Genomic DNA, 12,895 nt, shown 5'->3' on the forward strand with positions numbered 1-12,895 from the left:
GTAGATTCTGAATGGTGGTTAGACTGAACTTACATTTAAGAATTGTGTACCTTATGCATGCTATATTTCAATAAACTGTAAGTTAAAGAATAATATGCCAGCAGTAGGAAAGTTTCTATATTTGGGGTGAGAAAAGTGGATCAAGGAATAAAAGTAGGGAGGGAATTCCATTCATTTACTTCCTCTTTTGTCACTCCTTTTCCTTCCTAAATTCAGCGAGAGCCTCAGGGACTCACCAGCTCAGCCCCCAAATCTTCAGTGGTTCACAGACTTCTGTCTGGGGCGTCTCCTACTCGGATATGGGTAAGAATAGATCTATATAGGGAGGCAGTGTGCGAGAGAGGACGAAGAGCCTCTCCAATCCCACACAATACAGCAGGAACTGCAGAAACAAGAGCAAAGCTGTGGGACCAGCAAGGTGCCAGCCGCCCCACGCTAGTTCCTAGCGTTTCAGCGGCGGTTCACTGGACAGTGACAGGATGACTTCCTCCCCTCCCCGAGAAAGGTCTGGCAGGTTTTTTTTGTTGTTGTTTTTCTTTTTTGTTTGTTTGTTTGTTTGTTTGTTTTGCGGTACGCGGGCCTCTCACTGCTGTGGCCTCTCCCGTTGCGGAGCACAGACTGCGGACGCACAGGCTCAGTGGCCATGGCTCACGGGCCCAGCCGCTCCGCGGCATGTGGGATCTTCCCGGACCGGGGCACGAACCCGTGTTCCCTGCATGGGCAGGCAGACTCTGAACCACTGCGCCACCAGGGAAGCCCTGGCAGGTATTTTAATTAATTCCAGAGGGATAAATCTTTGTTCACAAAAAGGCTGTTCTCCGCTATCTATAAGCGAGAACAAACCATTGAGGACTGGAACAAAGACTCAACTTCTAGCCAGCAGGAGCCAATGTTCGTGCCCCTTCTAAAAGTGAAAGGTTGGAGCCTGTGGCCAGTCTTCTCACCCGGCCCGGTCCTCCTCCAGACAAGGCGGTGTGACGCGATCCCCGCGGGAGGTAAACTTGGCAAGAGGGAAATCCATTAAGCCCAAGAGTGCGTTGCACTTTTCAAGGCACCTGGGTGCAGGAAAACTCCACCGAACTCTCCTGGGAAAGAGACCATGCCCTCCCCCCGAGTCTCTTTCCAACCTCTCCCGGACCGCGGGCGTGAATCAGAGCGGTTTCGTTCCAGAGGTCTCGGAAAGGGATTTCCTACCCGCCCCGGACGGGACCACTGCGAAGTTCGTGATCCGCTGTGTGATCCCGTCCCTCTACCTGCTCATCATCACAGTGGGCTTGCTGGGCAACATCATGCTGGTGAAGATCTTCATCCCCAACAGAGCCATGAGGAGCGTCCCCAGCATCTTCATCTCTAACCTGGCCGTTGGGGACGTGCTGCTGCTGATCACCTGCGTCCCTGTGGATGCTTCCTGCTACTTCTCTCTTTTTTTTTTTTTTTTTTTTAACATCGTTATTGGAGTATAGTTGCTTTACAATGGTGTGTTAGTTTCTGCTTTGTAATAAAGTGAATCAGTTATACATATACATTATGTCCCCATATCCCTTCCCTCTTGCGTCTCCCTCCCTCCCACCCGCCCTATCCCACCCCTCTAGGTGGTCACAAAGCACCGAGCTGATCTCCCTGTGCTATGCGGCTGCTTCCCACTAGCTAGCTATTTTACGTTTGGTAGTGTATATATGTCCATGTCACTCTCTCGCTTTGTCACAGCTTACCCTTCCCCCTCCCCATATCCTCAAGTCCATTCTCTAGTAGCTCTGTCTTTATTCCTGTCTTACCCCTAGGTTCTTCATGACCTTTTTTTTTTTCCCCTTAGATTCCATATATATGTGTTAGCATACGGTAACAAATCCCGCTACTTCTTTGACGAGTGGGTGTTCGGGAAGGTGGGCTGCAAACTCATCCGGGTGATCCAGCTCACCTCCGTGGGGATGTACGTGTTCACTCTCACTGCCCTCAGCGCCCACAGGTAAGGGCATAGGTAACTGTGGGTGGCCTAGAAAAGCAGTGGAGAGGGGCAGGGAGTGTACCTGGGGAGAGGAGGGAGAAAGGAAGGGCTGAGAGGAGGAGGGGAGAAGGAGAGAGACTGTATCTGGGAATTAGAGTAAAAGGAGTTAAAATTGACTGATGTGATGCTTCAAAAAAATATAAGAAAATCATTATTTTAAAAATAATTAAAACTGCATGAGAGGCTCCCCTCGGAAAGGTATTGAGGCTGGGGGCTGCTTCTGTCCCCTGGGCAATGAGACGCATCTTTAGAGAACCTCAGAAGGAGACTTTATCTGCTTGTTATGTAGCTTGAAATATTATGAATTTTTAGAATATCAGACTAATTCAAATGTAAATAAGGAGAAGGTACAGGGTCATGGCATGGTTAATATCTGCTAGGTGCCAGGCATTGTAATAGGTGTTCTATACAGTTTTTCTAATCACAAAACTTTGAGGGTGGTGTTTTTATCCCCACCTTACAGATGAAGAAAAAGATCTTAAGTGATTTTCCAAAGGATATCAGAGATGAGATAACAGTGCAGACTTGTCTGACTAAAATCGCTTTCTGCTGTATCTTGTTAACCTCCTAGGTATACTGTAACCTGAAATACTTTTAAAGACAGATATAAGTAATGTGAGGTTTATATACAATTTTGCTCGGTTTGTAATTTTTATTACCTTGCTTAATAGTCATGTGTAATTGAGTGAGGTATAGAGGCTTGGATTGTTTAAGCCATTGCGTCCTGGAGTGTGGTTCATTTACCACTACGATGGTGTTAGGTGGGAGGAGAGAAGACTGCGTGAGGTCTTGACATTAAAGAAATTTGAACTGTAAAGACAGAATGTTATTCCATTTTCAGTTCTTTTCGTCCTTATGACTGAATTAGGGAGAAAATCCCAGTCTGGATTAATCTCTAAGATTTCTTACATGTCCTTAAGAAAAAAAAGTAGGAGACCCAGCCTCAGAAGCTCTAGAAGAGTATCCAGGTAAATTTTAATAATACTATTTTGTGAACATTTTATATTTTATGGTTATTGTATATTATATCAATTTCAGTAGTAATAGATTTTTTGGAAATAAAAGTATTTAAATAAAAATATTCAATATACAATGATACTTGTAGTACGTGTAGATTTAGAAAATACTTGTGAAGGAGGTAAGCAAATTACTGCAATTTGGGAAATGACAATTTAAAATATTTGTTTTTCTCTTCATGTCTTCTGTGCTAATAAGCAGTGGAATGACTTGTAGACAGAGAGACACCAAGGATCTTAGTTATTGCACACATAACAGCCTGGGAATAACGGGGTGTTGGCACCTCTCTTTTAGTAAGATCTCTCTCTCTCTTTTCCTTTCTCTTTTTAATTTTTCTTTCTTAAGAGAGTAATTTGAAATGTATTATCTGTCCAGGTACAGAACCACTGTAAACTCCATGGATATGCAGACATCAGGGGCGGTGCTGTGGACCTGTGTGAAGGCCGTGGGTATCTGGGTGGTCTCGGCGCTGTTGGCTGTTCCAGAAGCCGTGTTTTCCCAAGTGGCGCACATCGGTGGCTTGGATAACGTCAGCTTCACGGCGTGTATACCCTATCCTCAGACTGATGAATTACATCCAAAGATTCATTCAGTGCTCCTCTTCTTGGTCTACTTCCTTATACCACTTGCTATTATTAGTATTTATTATTATCATATTGCAAGGACTTAATTAAAAGTGCACATAATCTTCTGGGAGAATACAATGAACATTACCAAAAAACAGGTAAGCTTGGTAGGTGTGTGTGTTGGGAGCAAGATGGGCAGAAGCAGTAGGTGCTATTTTGAGTTCTCTTTCATAGGCTTTCAATATCAGGAATGATTAGAACAGTCAGAAGGGCACTGGAACATGCACTAGCCTGAACTGGAAGGGATGTTGGGCGTTCTCTAATATGTGGCCATGTGTTAGCTCTAAAAGCCCACTGAGGTCCAGCTTATCTGACATCTGGGCCTAGGCTCATTTGAAATTAATGTCTCTGGTGGCTTTTCTTTATGTGCAAATGTTTATGCAAAGAAACACATAACAAACCAGAAAAGAATTTCACATTATAAGTATATATTTATTCAATTATTTTTTCTTCTCCCATTAGCTCACTAAAGATGACAGAAAGTCTGGGGGAAGGACGCATCAGGAAAGGACTGTAGGACACTGCTGGGGTCTGGGGATGAGGTTTGGCTAAGATGCCAAAATGAGAGACTGGGAACAGAGGGCAGCAGAGCAATAGTGAGAGTGATCAGAAGGTGGGCTGCTGCTGAAGTAGGACTTGGTCTAATTCAAATTTATAGCTTTTCCGATAAATAAATATTATATACTAATTTTAAAACTACGACCTGCACCTTATGTACTTTTTCTTCTCTAAAGAATACATAGTACTAATGTAAGGTAAAACCAGTTGCGTTAATCTAGAAAAAGATGGAAATACTGCAGTTATGGGACAGTTTCAAGCTGTACATTTGTGCATTCCTAGTGAGGAACTTCTGCCAAAGGGTTCTATAGGTATGGGGAGGTCATGGATGCCTGCTCCCCAGTTTGAATGAAAACGAGTTGAATCACAGATGATTAAAATTTGATGGGCTGGAGATGGAGGCACAGGCTGGGTCTTTGGGCACTAAATCTGGTTAAGGTTTTTCTGTGCAGATGGTGACCTCTATTTATTGATGTCCATAAACATCAGTGATCCACATCTGCTTTAAAGGCTTAAAAAAATACAAGTCATTAAAGTAATTATTAGAAAAAGTAATATATTTATTACCTCAATACCTGGCATCATTGAAGCAAAAATGTCTGGGTCACAGGCTCACTTTACTTTTCCCTTCATGTACAATCCTTTTATTCAGAGCCCTGTAATCCAGTTTGTATCTCAGTTTGGGTATCTGAGTTTTTGCTTTGGTTTCTAAAGTTGAGTTCCTCTGACCTTCCCCACCTCCACATTTTTGTTTTTCAGTGGCCTTAGTTCTGACTTTTGTGTGTGTGTGTGTATGTGAATTTCCCTATTGGGATTTATAAACTCTGGCTGGGTAACTGGGCTTGACATCTTCCAAGAAGTAATCTCAATGCTAACAGCCTACCTATACATTTGAATCTCCAAGTATAGACTGCTGTGAAATTCTTGCACCTATGCTCCACCTGCTAGGGAGGACTGTGCTTAGTAATGTAAATTTCACATCCACCTCATTTATAAGGCCAAGTTGCCTAATTTATGCCACTGGGATATATCTGGAGTACCACATTCTGCTTCTTGAACTAGATTCCTTTTCACTTGCACCTTTGTTTACTGTCACCATTCACTACTACTTACTCCCCAGTGTCAGATCTGTTTCAGTCCTAAACCTTTCCAGACTTCTCTGGTATATTCTAGTTAACTACCAATAGTTTTAGCTCAGAAAATATGTTATCTACTATAAATATCTTAGTAAATTATGTTTTCACTTTCATGTTGCCTTATTTAAATATTCAAACAAATTAGACAAATGTGAGCTAAACTTTGGACTCTAGATGTTAGAAAATGACTTTTAGATTTAAAACGATTAATGTCCCATATTTGAATTTTGTCGATTTATCACATTCCTGAAGACCTTCTTATAAAACAGTAAACATAGGAGGTGAATTTCATGAAAAGATAGAAAATGTTTTTATTTTTATTTTAAGGTTAGGCAGCCGAACATAGTAATGTTTATAGAAACGACAATTATGTCAGGTTATTTTGATTTATGAGAGTCAGAAGTTTAAATTAAATCTCAAGGTTGTTTTTTTTTTTTGTGGATAAGGGTTTTTAAAAAGTCATGCCCTTTTTCAATAGATCAGTATTTCTTATTTAAAATAGTCTGATTTAAAAATTTTCTAAGCTTGAATATATTCTGTGGTTTATTAATTCAATGGATTTAATACAAACAAATGATTTATATTTATAGTGATCACAGTAAGACGTTAAGCAAAGGAAAAAGAGTTAAAAATAAGAAATTTTTCAAGATCACAGTTTTAACATGAAGACATACCCATTTATAAACTGTCAAATATTTTAAAGTGAAATTAGTATAGTGACCAAAATAGGCTTCATCAAATCGTTAAAATCATTACTTTGACTAGGAAAATCCTTTTTGTGCTTTTGGGTGCATTTGCATGCTAAGTTTTACATCTTTTGTACCATGATGTGTTTTAGAATGTGGCTGCCTCTGTTTTCATTTTAATCGGTGGGACTATTTCCTTATATTTGCGGGTGGAAACACGGAAACGCCTGGCCAAAATTGTGCTGGTCTCTTTGTGTGTTGCTTTGTCTTCTGCTGGTTTCCAAATCACATCCTTTACATGTATAGGTCTTTCAACTATAATGAGATTGACCCATCTCTAGGCCACATGATTGTCACCTTAGTGGCCCGGATTCTGAGCTTTTGCAGTTCTTGTGTCAATCCATTTACTCTTTATCTGCTCAGTGAAAGCTTCAGGAGGCACTTCAATAGCCAGCTGTGTTGTGGAAGGAAGTCCTATTAAGAGAGATCAAGCACCTACCTACTCAGCTCCTCCGCGGTGCGTGTGACATCCCTGAAAAAAAATGCTAAGAACATGGTGACCAAATCTGTATTACTTACTGGACACAATGTGAAGTAGGAAATGGCACTGTGATTTTGGCCATTCAACTCACTACCTGAAAAGAACTTACTCTCGTATCTCTACTGAGTAAAGCAAAACTAAACAACGTTTTCTTTCTTACTATATCTCAGCTAATTCATTAAACAGTTTCATGATTGACTCAGAAAAGGCAAGTCAAACAGAGTTACCATTTTTCACTGAACAAGACTTTAAATGACATTAAAAATATATGTATTACTCACATTAAAAGTGATTCAAAAAGCAATATATGTGTATTGCTATATGCGTATAAGTCAATATTGCTTCAATATTGAAGTTGTTCCTAGAGCCAACCTAGCACATTTATCTTAAATTTGTTTTATTCGGGAGCATGAAATAAATTTCTTTATTGACTCAGTGATTCAATGAGTATAATATTCAAACTCCAAATATCTGAAATACAAGTCATATTTTCCTGGCGAATTTTATTCATAACTAGTGCCTGTATATATCTCCTTTGTTTGAATAAACTAATAGAAAATTCAAAAGGTGGAGCAAATCATTTTATGATTAATCATAATTTATAGAAATAGTTTGTATCTGTAACTTCTCAGTATGTGATTAAAATGTATGATGACATTTGTATTATGCATAGTGAAATAGATATCATCTGAATATGATCTGAATGTAAAATAGGTATCTTATGTCCTAAACTGTAAAACTATGACTCAGAAATTGTCATGACCATCTTTGTATACATTGCTAAATCCCTGGATATTTGGGTCATTCTGTGTAGCTGTGATGAGCTATACATAATTCTGCTGAGTCCAACCATTTAATGAGTCCAACCATCCTTTTTTTGCAATAGCACCTGACAAGTGTATCTAAAATCTACTTGGGAAGTTTACTCTGCATAGTATCACAGTCATCTCTGAATAATTTTGGATTAAAATTTTTAAAAAACGAACATTTAAAATATTTACGATGGTCTTTCAAAAAATACACAAGGTAATATGTCGCACTTATACAGTGTAACATTAGTAGCATTTGTCAAACATTAGTAGTAGTCCTAGTTCATCCACTATTACCTAACAATTACATGGAAGGAAAGACTTAAACAAAACATGAATCCCTAATGTTTTCATGTCACCTGTAATTTGATGAATAAGTTATAATTTATTAATATACTGTCAATATTTAATATTACATTAATGAGTTCTTACTTGCAATATTGCAAGATTTGGAATCCAAATAATTAACAAAACATTTTCCATTTTAATAAACATCAATTGTTATTAAAATTAAACAAAAAATATAGAAACCTAAAGAGGATTCCACAGCCATGTGGGAGAGGTAGGATTTAAAAACCAGACACCATACCATGGTGCATGCACCCACTATTCCATCATCTCTCAATTTCTTTCTTTCTCTATTGACTTTCTTCTAACTCTGATAGTTGTTCTTAACCTTTAGGAAAGTTGGAAAGCCACTCATCAGAGAGGTGTAAAATATCGCACACAAATTTTATATTGACTCTGGGTGTTTTATAAATCTTTCAAGTCTCATCCATTAAAACCTAAAGAACCATGGGTTTCTGGGTGAGAATCCTTGGTCAATGCAGAACCATTCTCCTTGTTAATAATGTGATGGTAGAAATAGGTATATATGAAAAACTACAAGATACATGCATATCAGATTACATAACAATATTATTTTTTCAAGCTCTAAATTACCAGGACCTTATAGTTAAGATGTGCCTATGTCCCTTTAGTTTCAGATATATGGAATACATATTATACAGTATATATTCACTATATATATAAATATATACTATATTAGACTGTATATATGAATACATACACAATACATTGCATATGTATTTAGTTTCACATATGCTATATATATGAGAAACTAAAAGGACATACATACATCTTAACTATAAGGATACAATAATTTAAAGTTTAAGAGAATAACATTGACATATACTCTGATATCTGATTTGTTTTTAAAGAATGAAAAAATATTTATTTATAAAATATCTAAGAAATTTTTTATTTTATTAAAAAACATTAAAAATTTTTGTTAAAAATGTTTTTCTGTAATGATACTAATGGAGTAATAATGGCACCACAAATTTCAATTTTCCTTTTTTTTAAAAAAAGAATTTTAACAATAGCCACATATCTGATTACATAATGTTATCAATATTATCAAACTTTTGACTGCATTTTAGAATTTTCTTTCTGGTTACTATTTATATTAATGCTGAAAATCAGACTGTCTCTTAATGTTGAGCCCTGCTCTTTGGAGACATGCTCAATACTTAGAGCTCTCTTCATGAATTAAGCAGTTTGAGGATTATCTGTACAGACATTTTTGTGAATCTGACTGTTGCATTCTACAACTGGGTTCTAATTTTAATTCACTCACTAAACTTTTATGATTTCTCATTTTCAAGGAGTTCTGTGAATCGCACAATTTTTTCAAATATTTCCGTTCTTTGGAATAGAAACCTGAGAGCTACTATATTAGTATATATTCTATGATATATGATCATACTATATATAGCATGATGAAGTAAATATTTAATGTTTACTTTTATCATATATTTTCCAAGTCAAACAAAACTTCATGCCTTATACACACATACATATACTCACACACGTGAGATTTGGTTCATATTAAAATTAGAGTTTTAACTTTGGCCTTGATCAGATCTATGTATATTTAGCTTATTTATAGTTATTGTACATATATTGTGAAATATTTCAATTTATTTCTGGACATTTAAATCTTTTATTGTTATTATTATTAAGGAATGAAGTTAGAGGACATAAGCTTCAAATTTATCATCTATGAAATCATACAACAGAAACAAATCAAACCGATTATTAGCCAGAAATGAAACAAAAATGTCAGATTCCAAATCTGTTTAAAAATATAGGGTGAAATAGATCTTTAAAAAAACACAATCAATGAATTGATTTATATAATTTCATCTAGTAGTATTGTAATTCATGGAAGTATTAGGAAAAAAGCTATGTCTAATGTGGTAATATCTGCCATAATGAAGGGAAATTTCTCACCAAATTATTATTTTTAACGTAGATATAGGCTATGTCTTTTTCTCTGAATCTCCCCTTTAAGCCTAGAGTAGTTCAAAAGAGATTAAAAAAAATATAGTATCTTTGAAATGCTTGGGACTAGAGAATGTCCCCCCTTAATTGTTTTGTCTGTAAAATGGGTTAACAAGGTTGTAAGGGTCAAGTTAGATAATGCATGTAAAGTACTCACATGGTGCCTGGCATAACAGTACATGTTCAGGAAATATAGTTTCTATCATCATGTTTTAAAGTCATCTTTCCGCATGTAGTAAAATAATGATAAAATTTATTAAACATTTACTATGTGGCAGATCTTGTAGTATATCCTTTGCAGGAATGCCTCATGTCAGCTCATAAGGAAGGCATGATTCTGGTTCCCATTCTATGGGTGAAGGAACTGAGGATTAGTAAGCAGATAAGTAAAGGATGGAAGAGCTTGGTGTTGAACTCTCATCTATCTAACTTTAAATTTGTGTAATTTATCTATAGTCAATACTGTCAGGAAACTGGAAATCAGATAATTCACCGGAAGAAGAAATAAGCATGCAAATTTTCCTCCCTGGAATGTAGAGCTTCCCTGACAATAAAGGACAAAAAAGAATGGTTCTCTGAGCTTACCTTTCTCATTCTGGGGTAAGGATAATAGCTTAAATTCTGGTCACCCATGTGAATACTTTTACAGAAATAAATTTCATATAAAACAACGTGGGAACATAGTTTCTGCCCCCGCATTTCTTTCTCCGTTTTGTGTATGTTACACAAAAAAGGGAGAAGAGAAATAGTAAAAATTAATGGAACACCTTTTGATACCAAAACATATATTTTATTGGATTATTTGCTTGTTAGAACATATCTTAAATGTTCATAATTCTATAGAGGTGTAAAATAGTTAGTGGATTTTGAACAAGTACAATTTTCTACTTACTCATATTTTATTACTGTCTTCATTGCACACTGAGGAACTATTTCCACTAAGTTTCTGAGAAATGAAATGCATGTGCATTTCAACTTCAAATAAATTAGCATGTGTGCATGTTTTCCTTAGACTTTTTTGAACAAGGAGCAAGTGAATAGATATGAGCAAGGTGTGCCCAGTTTTAGTGCAGAAAGCCATTTTTGTAATGTTATAACAGAATAAAATGAGTGCTAAAGAAAGTCCGATTATAACTGTATCTTTAATGGTTATTGGAGGAAACCTTACTTATATACTGTGGTTACAGCATTTTACACCATTTCATTTTCTAAATTATTTTACCAAGTTACTTTAAGAGCTCTATTTTTTTCCATATGTTGTGTCTTCCCAAAATCTCAAGCAGGAAATTTTCTTATACACAAAGCCAAGTCTTAATCTGTTGTGGGTAATTTGTACTTGAAGTAGTGTACAGCAAAATTTAACCAAGATTTTATTTCTGGGAACTAATTCTCCTCTTGGGCAATAAACAGATAATAATTATCCATTATTACTCATTGTAGAAGAATAATATAAATGTAACCCACTTAGGGACCCAAAAAGTATTTTACAAAATATTTAGTGGTACTTAACAGAATTAGTTGAAATGGGAAACCTGTAATCATTTGAGGTATTTTGGCATTGTAGATAATCAAATCTGAAAATCAAGCACTTAAATGTTCAAATTGTTGTTTGCATATGTTGCAAAAATTTAATGGTAAACATGAGTCTAGGCTTAACATTTCTAATTTTCTTATGAATTTTATCTGTTTGCTTTGAGTGTGTGGTATTCTGCTGCATTCTTCAAACCAAGAAGTGTAAGCCCTCATCAGTATGATCCTTTTTTCCCCCATTTTGCATGTTTCTTTACGTGCATGTGTGAAAGAAAGGAGAGTATAAAAAAGCATGGTGTTATGAGAGTGCAGAAGTAGGAGGAAAAAACCCACAAATTATTTTAGTATTACTGCTTTCTCCATTAGACTTACTCATCCACATAAGTTCATGGTTTTCAATGGCTAAAACTTCTCCACCTCAAAGCAGGAAGAATTTTGTCAAACAAATATGTGGTATATTGCAGATACTAAATAAAATTCAATAGGAAATTGAATTTAGTGTAGACTTCTAGCTTATTTTAAAAACATAAATTTACCCAAATAGCCAGTTACGAAGAGCAGTGTTATTTCTGCTTATGTGTTTAATCAAATAAATCTCTTGGAATCAGTAAGGACCATGTAAAAGTGCATGCTGAATTTCAGGAGTACTTGATCTCCCTGCATTTGTTTTGTATTTCAGCCTAGGCTATAATAAGCTGTCTAGAGTATTTAAAAATTAGAACTTGTTTCTCCTCTCCAGGCAATTTTCCAAGAAGCATATTAATGAAATGTATCATGTTTTAAATAGAATGATTTGGCATACCTCGCTGCACAGGACAGGAGAATACATTTTCTTTAGGATAATTTATTATTAGTGAATGAAATCAAGACATAGAAAATAAAGATAAATGTTTGAACACTTTTAATGCTTTTTAGTTCATTTTATATTGACCTCAGATTTAGAATACCATATTGACTTCTCTTTAATTAATAAAATATTACTTAAAAAACTCAGGGTGCAAAGTTACACATATGAAGACAAAAATCACAAAGTTCTGGAGTCAAGTTCTACAGTCTTCTTAGAACACTGTTCTGGTGTCAAGTAGGGACATTTCTATTTAAATTATCTAATAACTATATTCTTTCCTTTATTAATATTTCCTTAAACCACTCAAAATCTAAATATCACTATATATACAATTTTCTGTTAAGGTAATTGTATAATTTTTCAGTTAAAACTAAAATCCTGTTTTATATATATATATATATATATATTACATCTTTATTGGAGTATAATTGCTTTACAATGGTGTGTTAGTTTCTGCTTTATAACAAAGTGAATCCGTTATACATATACCTATGTTCCCATATCTCTTCCCTCTTGCGTCTCCCTCCCACCCTCCCTATCCCACCCCTCTCGGTGGTGACAAAACACTGAGCTGATCTCCCTGTGCTATGCGACTGCTTCCCACTAGCTACCTTACGTTTGGTAGTGTATATATGTCCATGCCTCTCTCTTGCTTTGTCACAGCTTACCCTTCCCCCTCCCCATATCCTCAAGTCCGTTCTCTAGTAGGTCTGTGTCTATATTCCTGTCTTACCCCTAGGTTCTTCATGACATTTTTTCCCCTTAAATTCCATATATATGTGTTAGCATACGGT

The 12,895-nt window shown here is 36.1% G+C and overlaps 1 protein-coding gene across 1 annotated transcript; it reads left to right on the forward strand.

Moving 5' to 3' along the window:
- The first annotated feature begins 299 nt into the window (after nucleotides 1-299).
- On the forward strand, nucleotides 300-6,641 carry NMBR (neuromedin B receptor). The gene is given in 7 exon segments (XM_032650853.1): nucleotides 300-303; nucleotides 1,066-1,405; nucleotides 1,847-1,966; nucleotides 3,398-3,687; nucleotides 3,690-3,741; nucleotides 6,234-6,276; nucleotides 6,279-6,641. Coding segments are annotated over 7 exon segments (1,212 nt in total).
- The last annotated feature ends 6,254 nt before the right edge of the window (nucleotides 6,642-12,895 follow it).

Source organism: Phocoena sinus, chromosome 12 (genome assembly GCF_008692025.1).
Source record: "Phocoena sinus isolate mPhoSin1 chromosome 12, mPhoSin1.pri, whole genome shotgun sequence".
NCBI lineage: Eukaryota > Metazoa > Chordata > Mammalia > Artiodactyla > Phocoenidae > Phocoena > Phocoena sinus.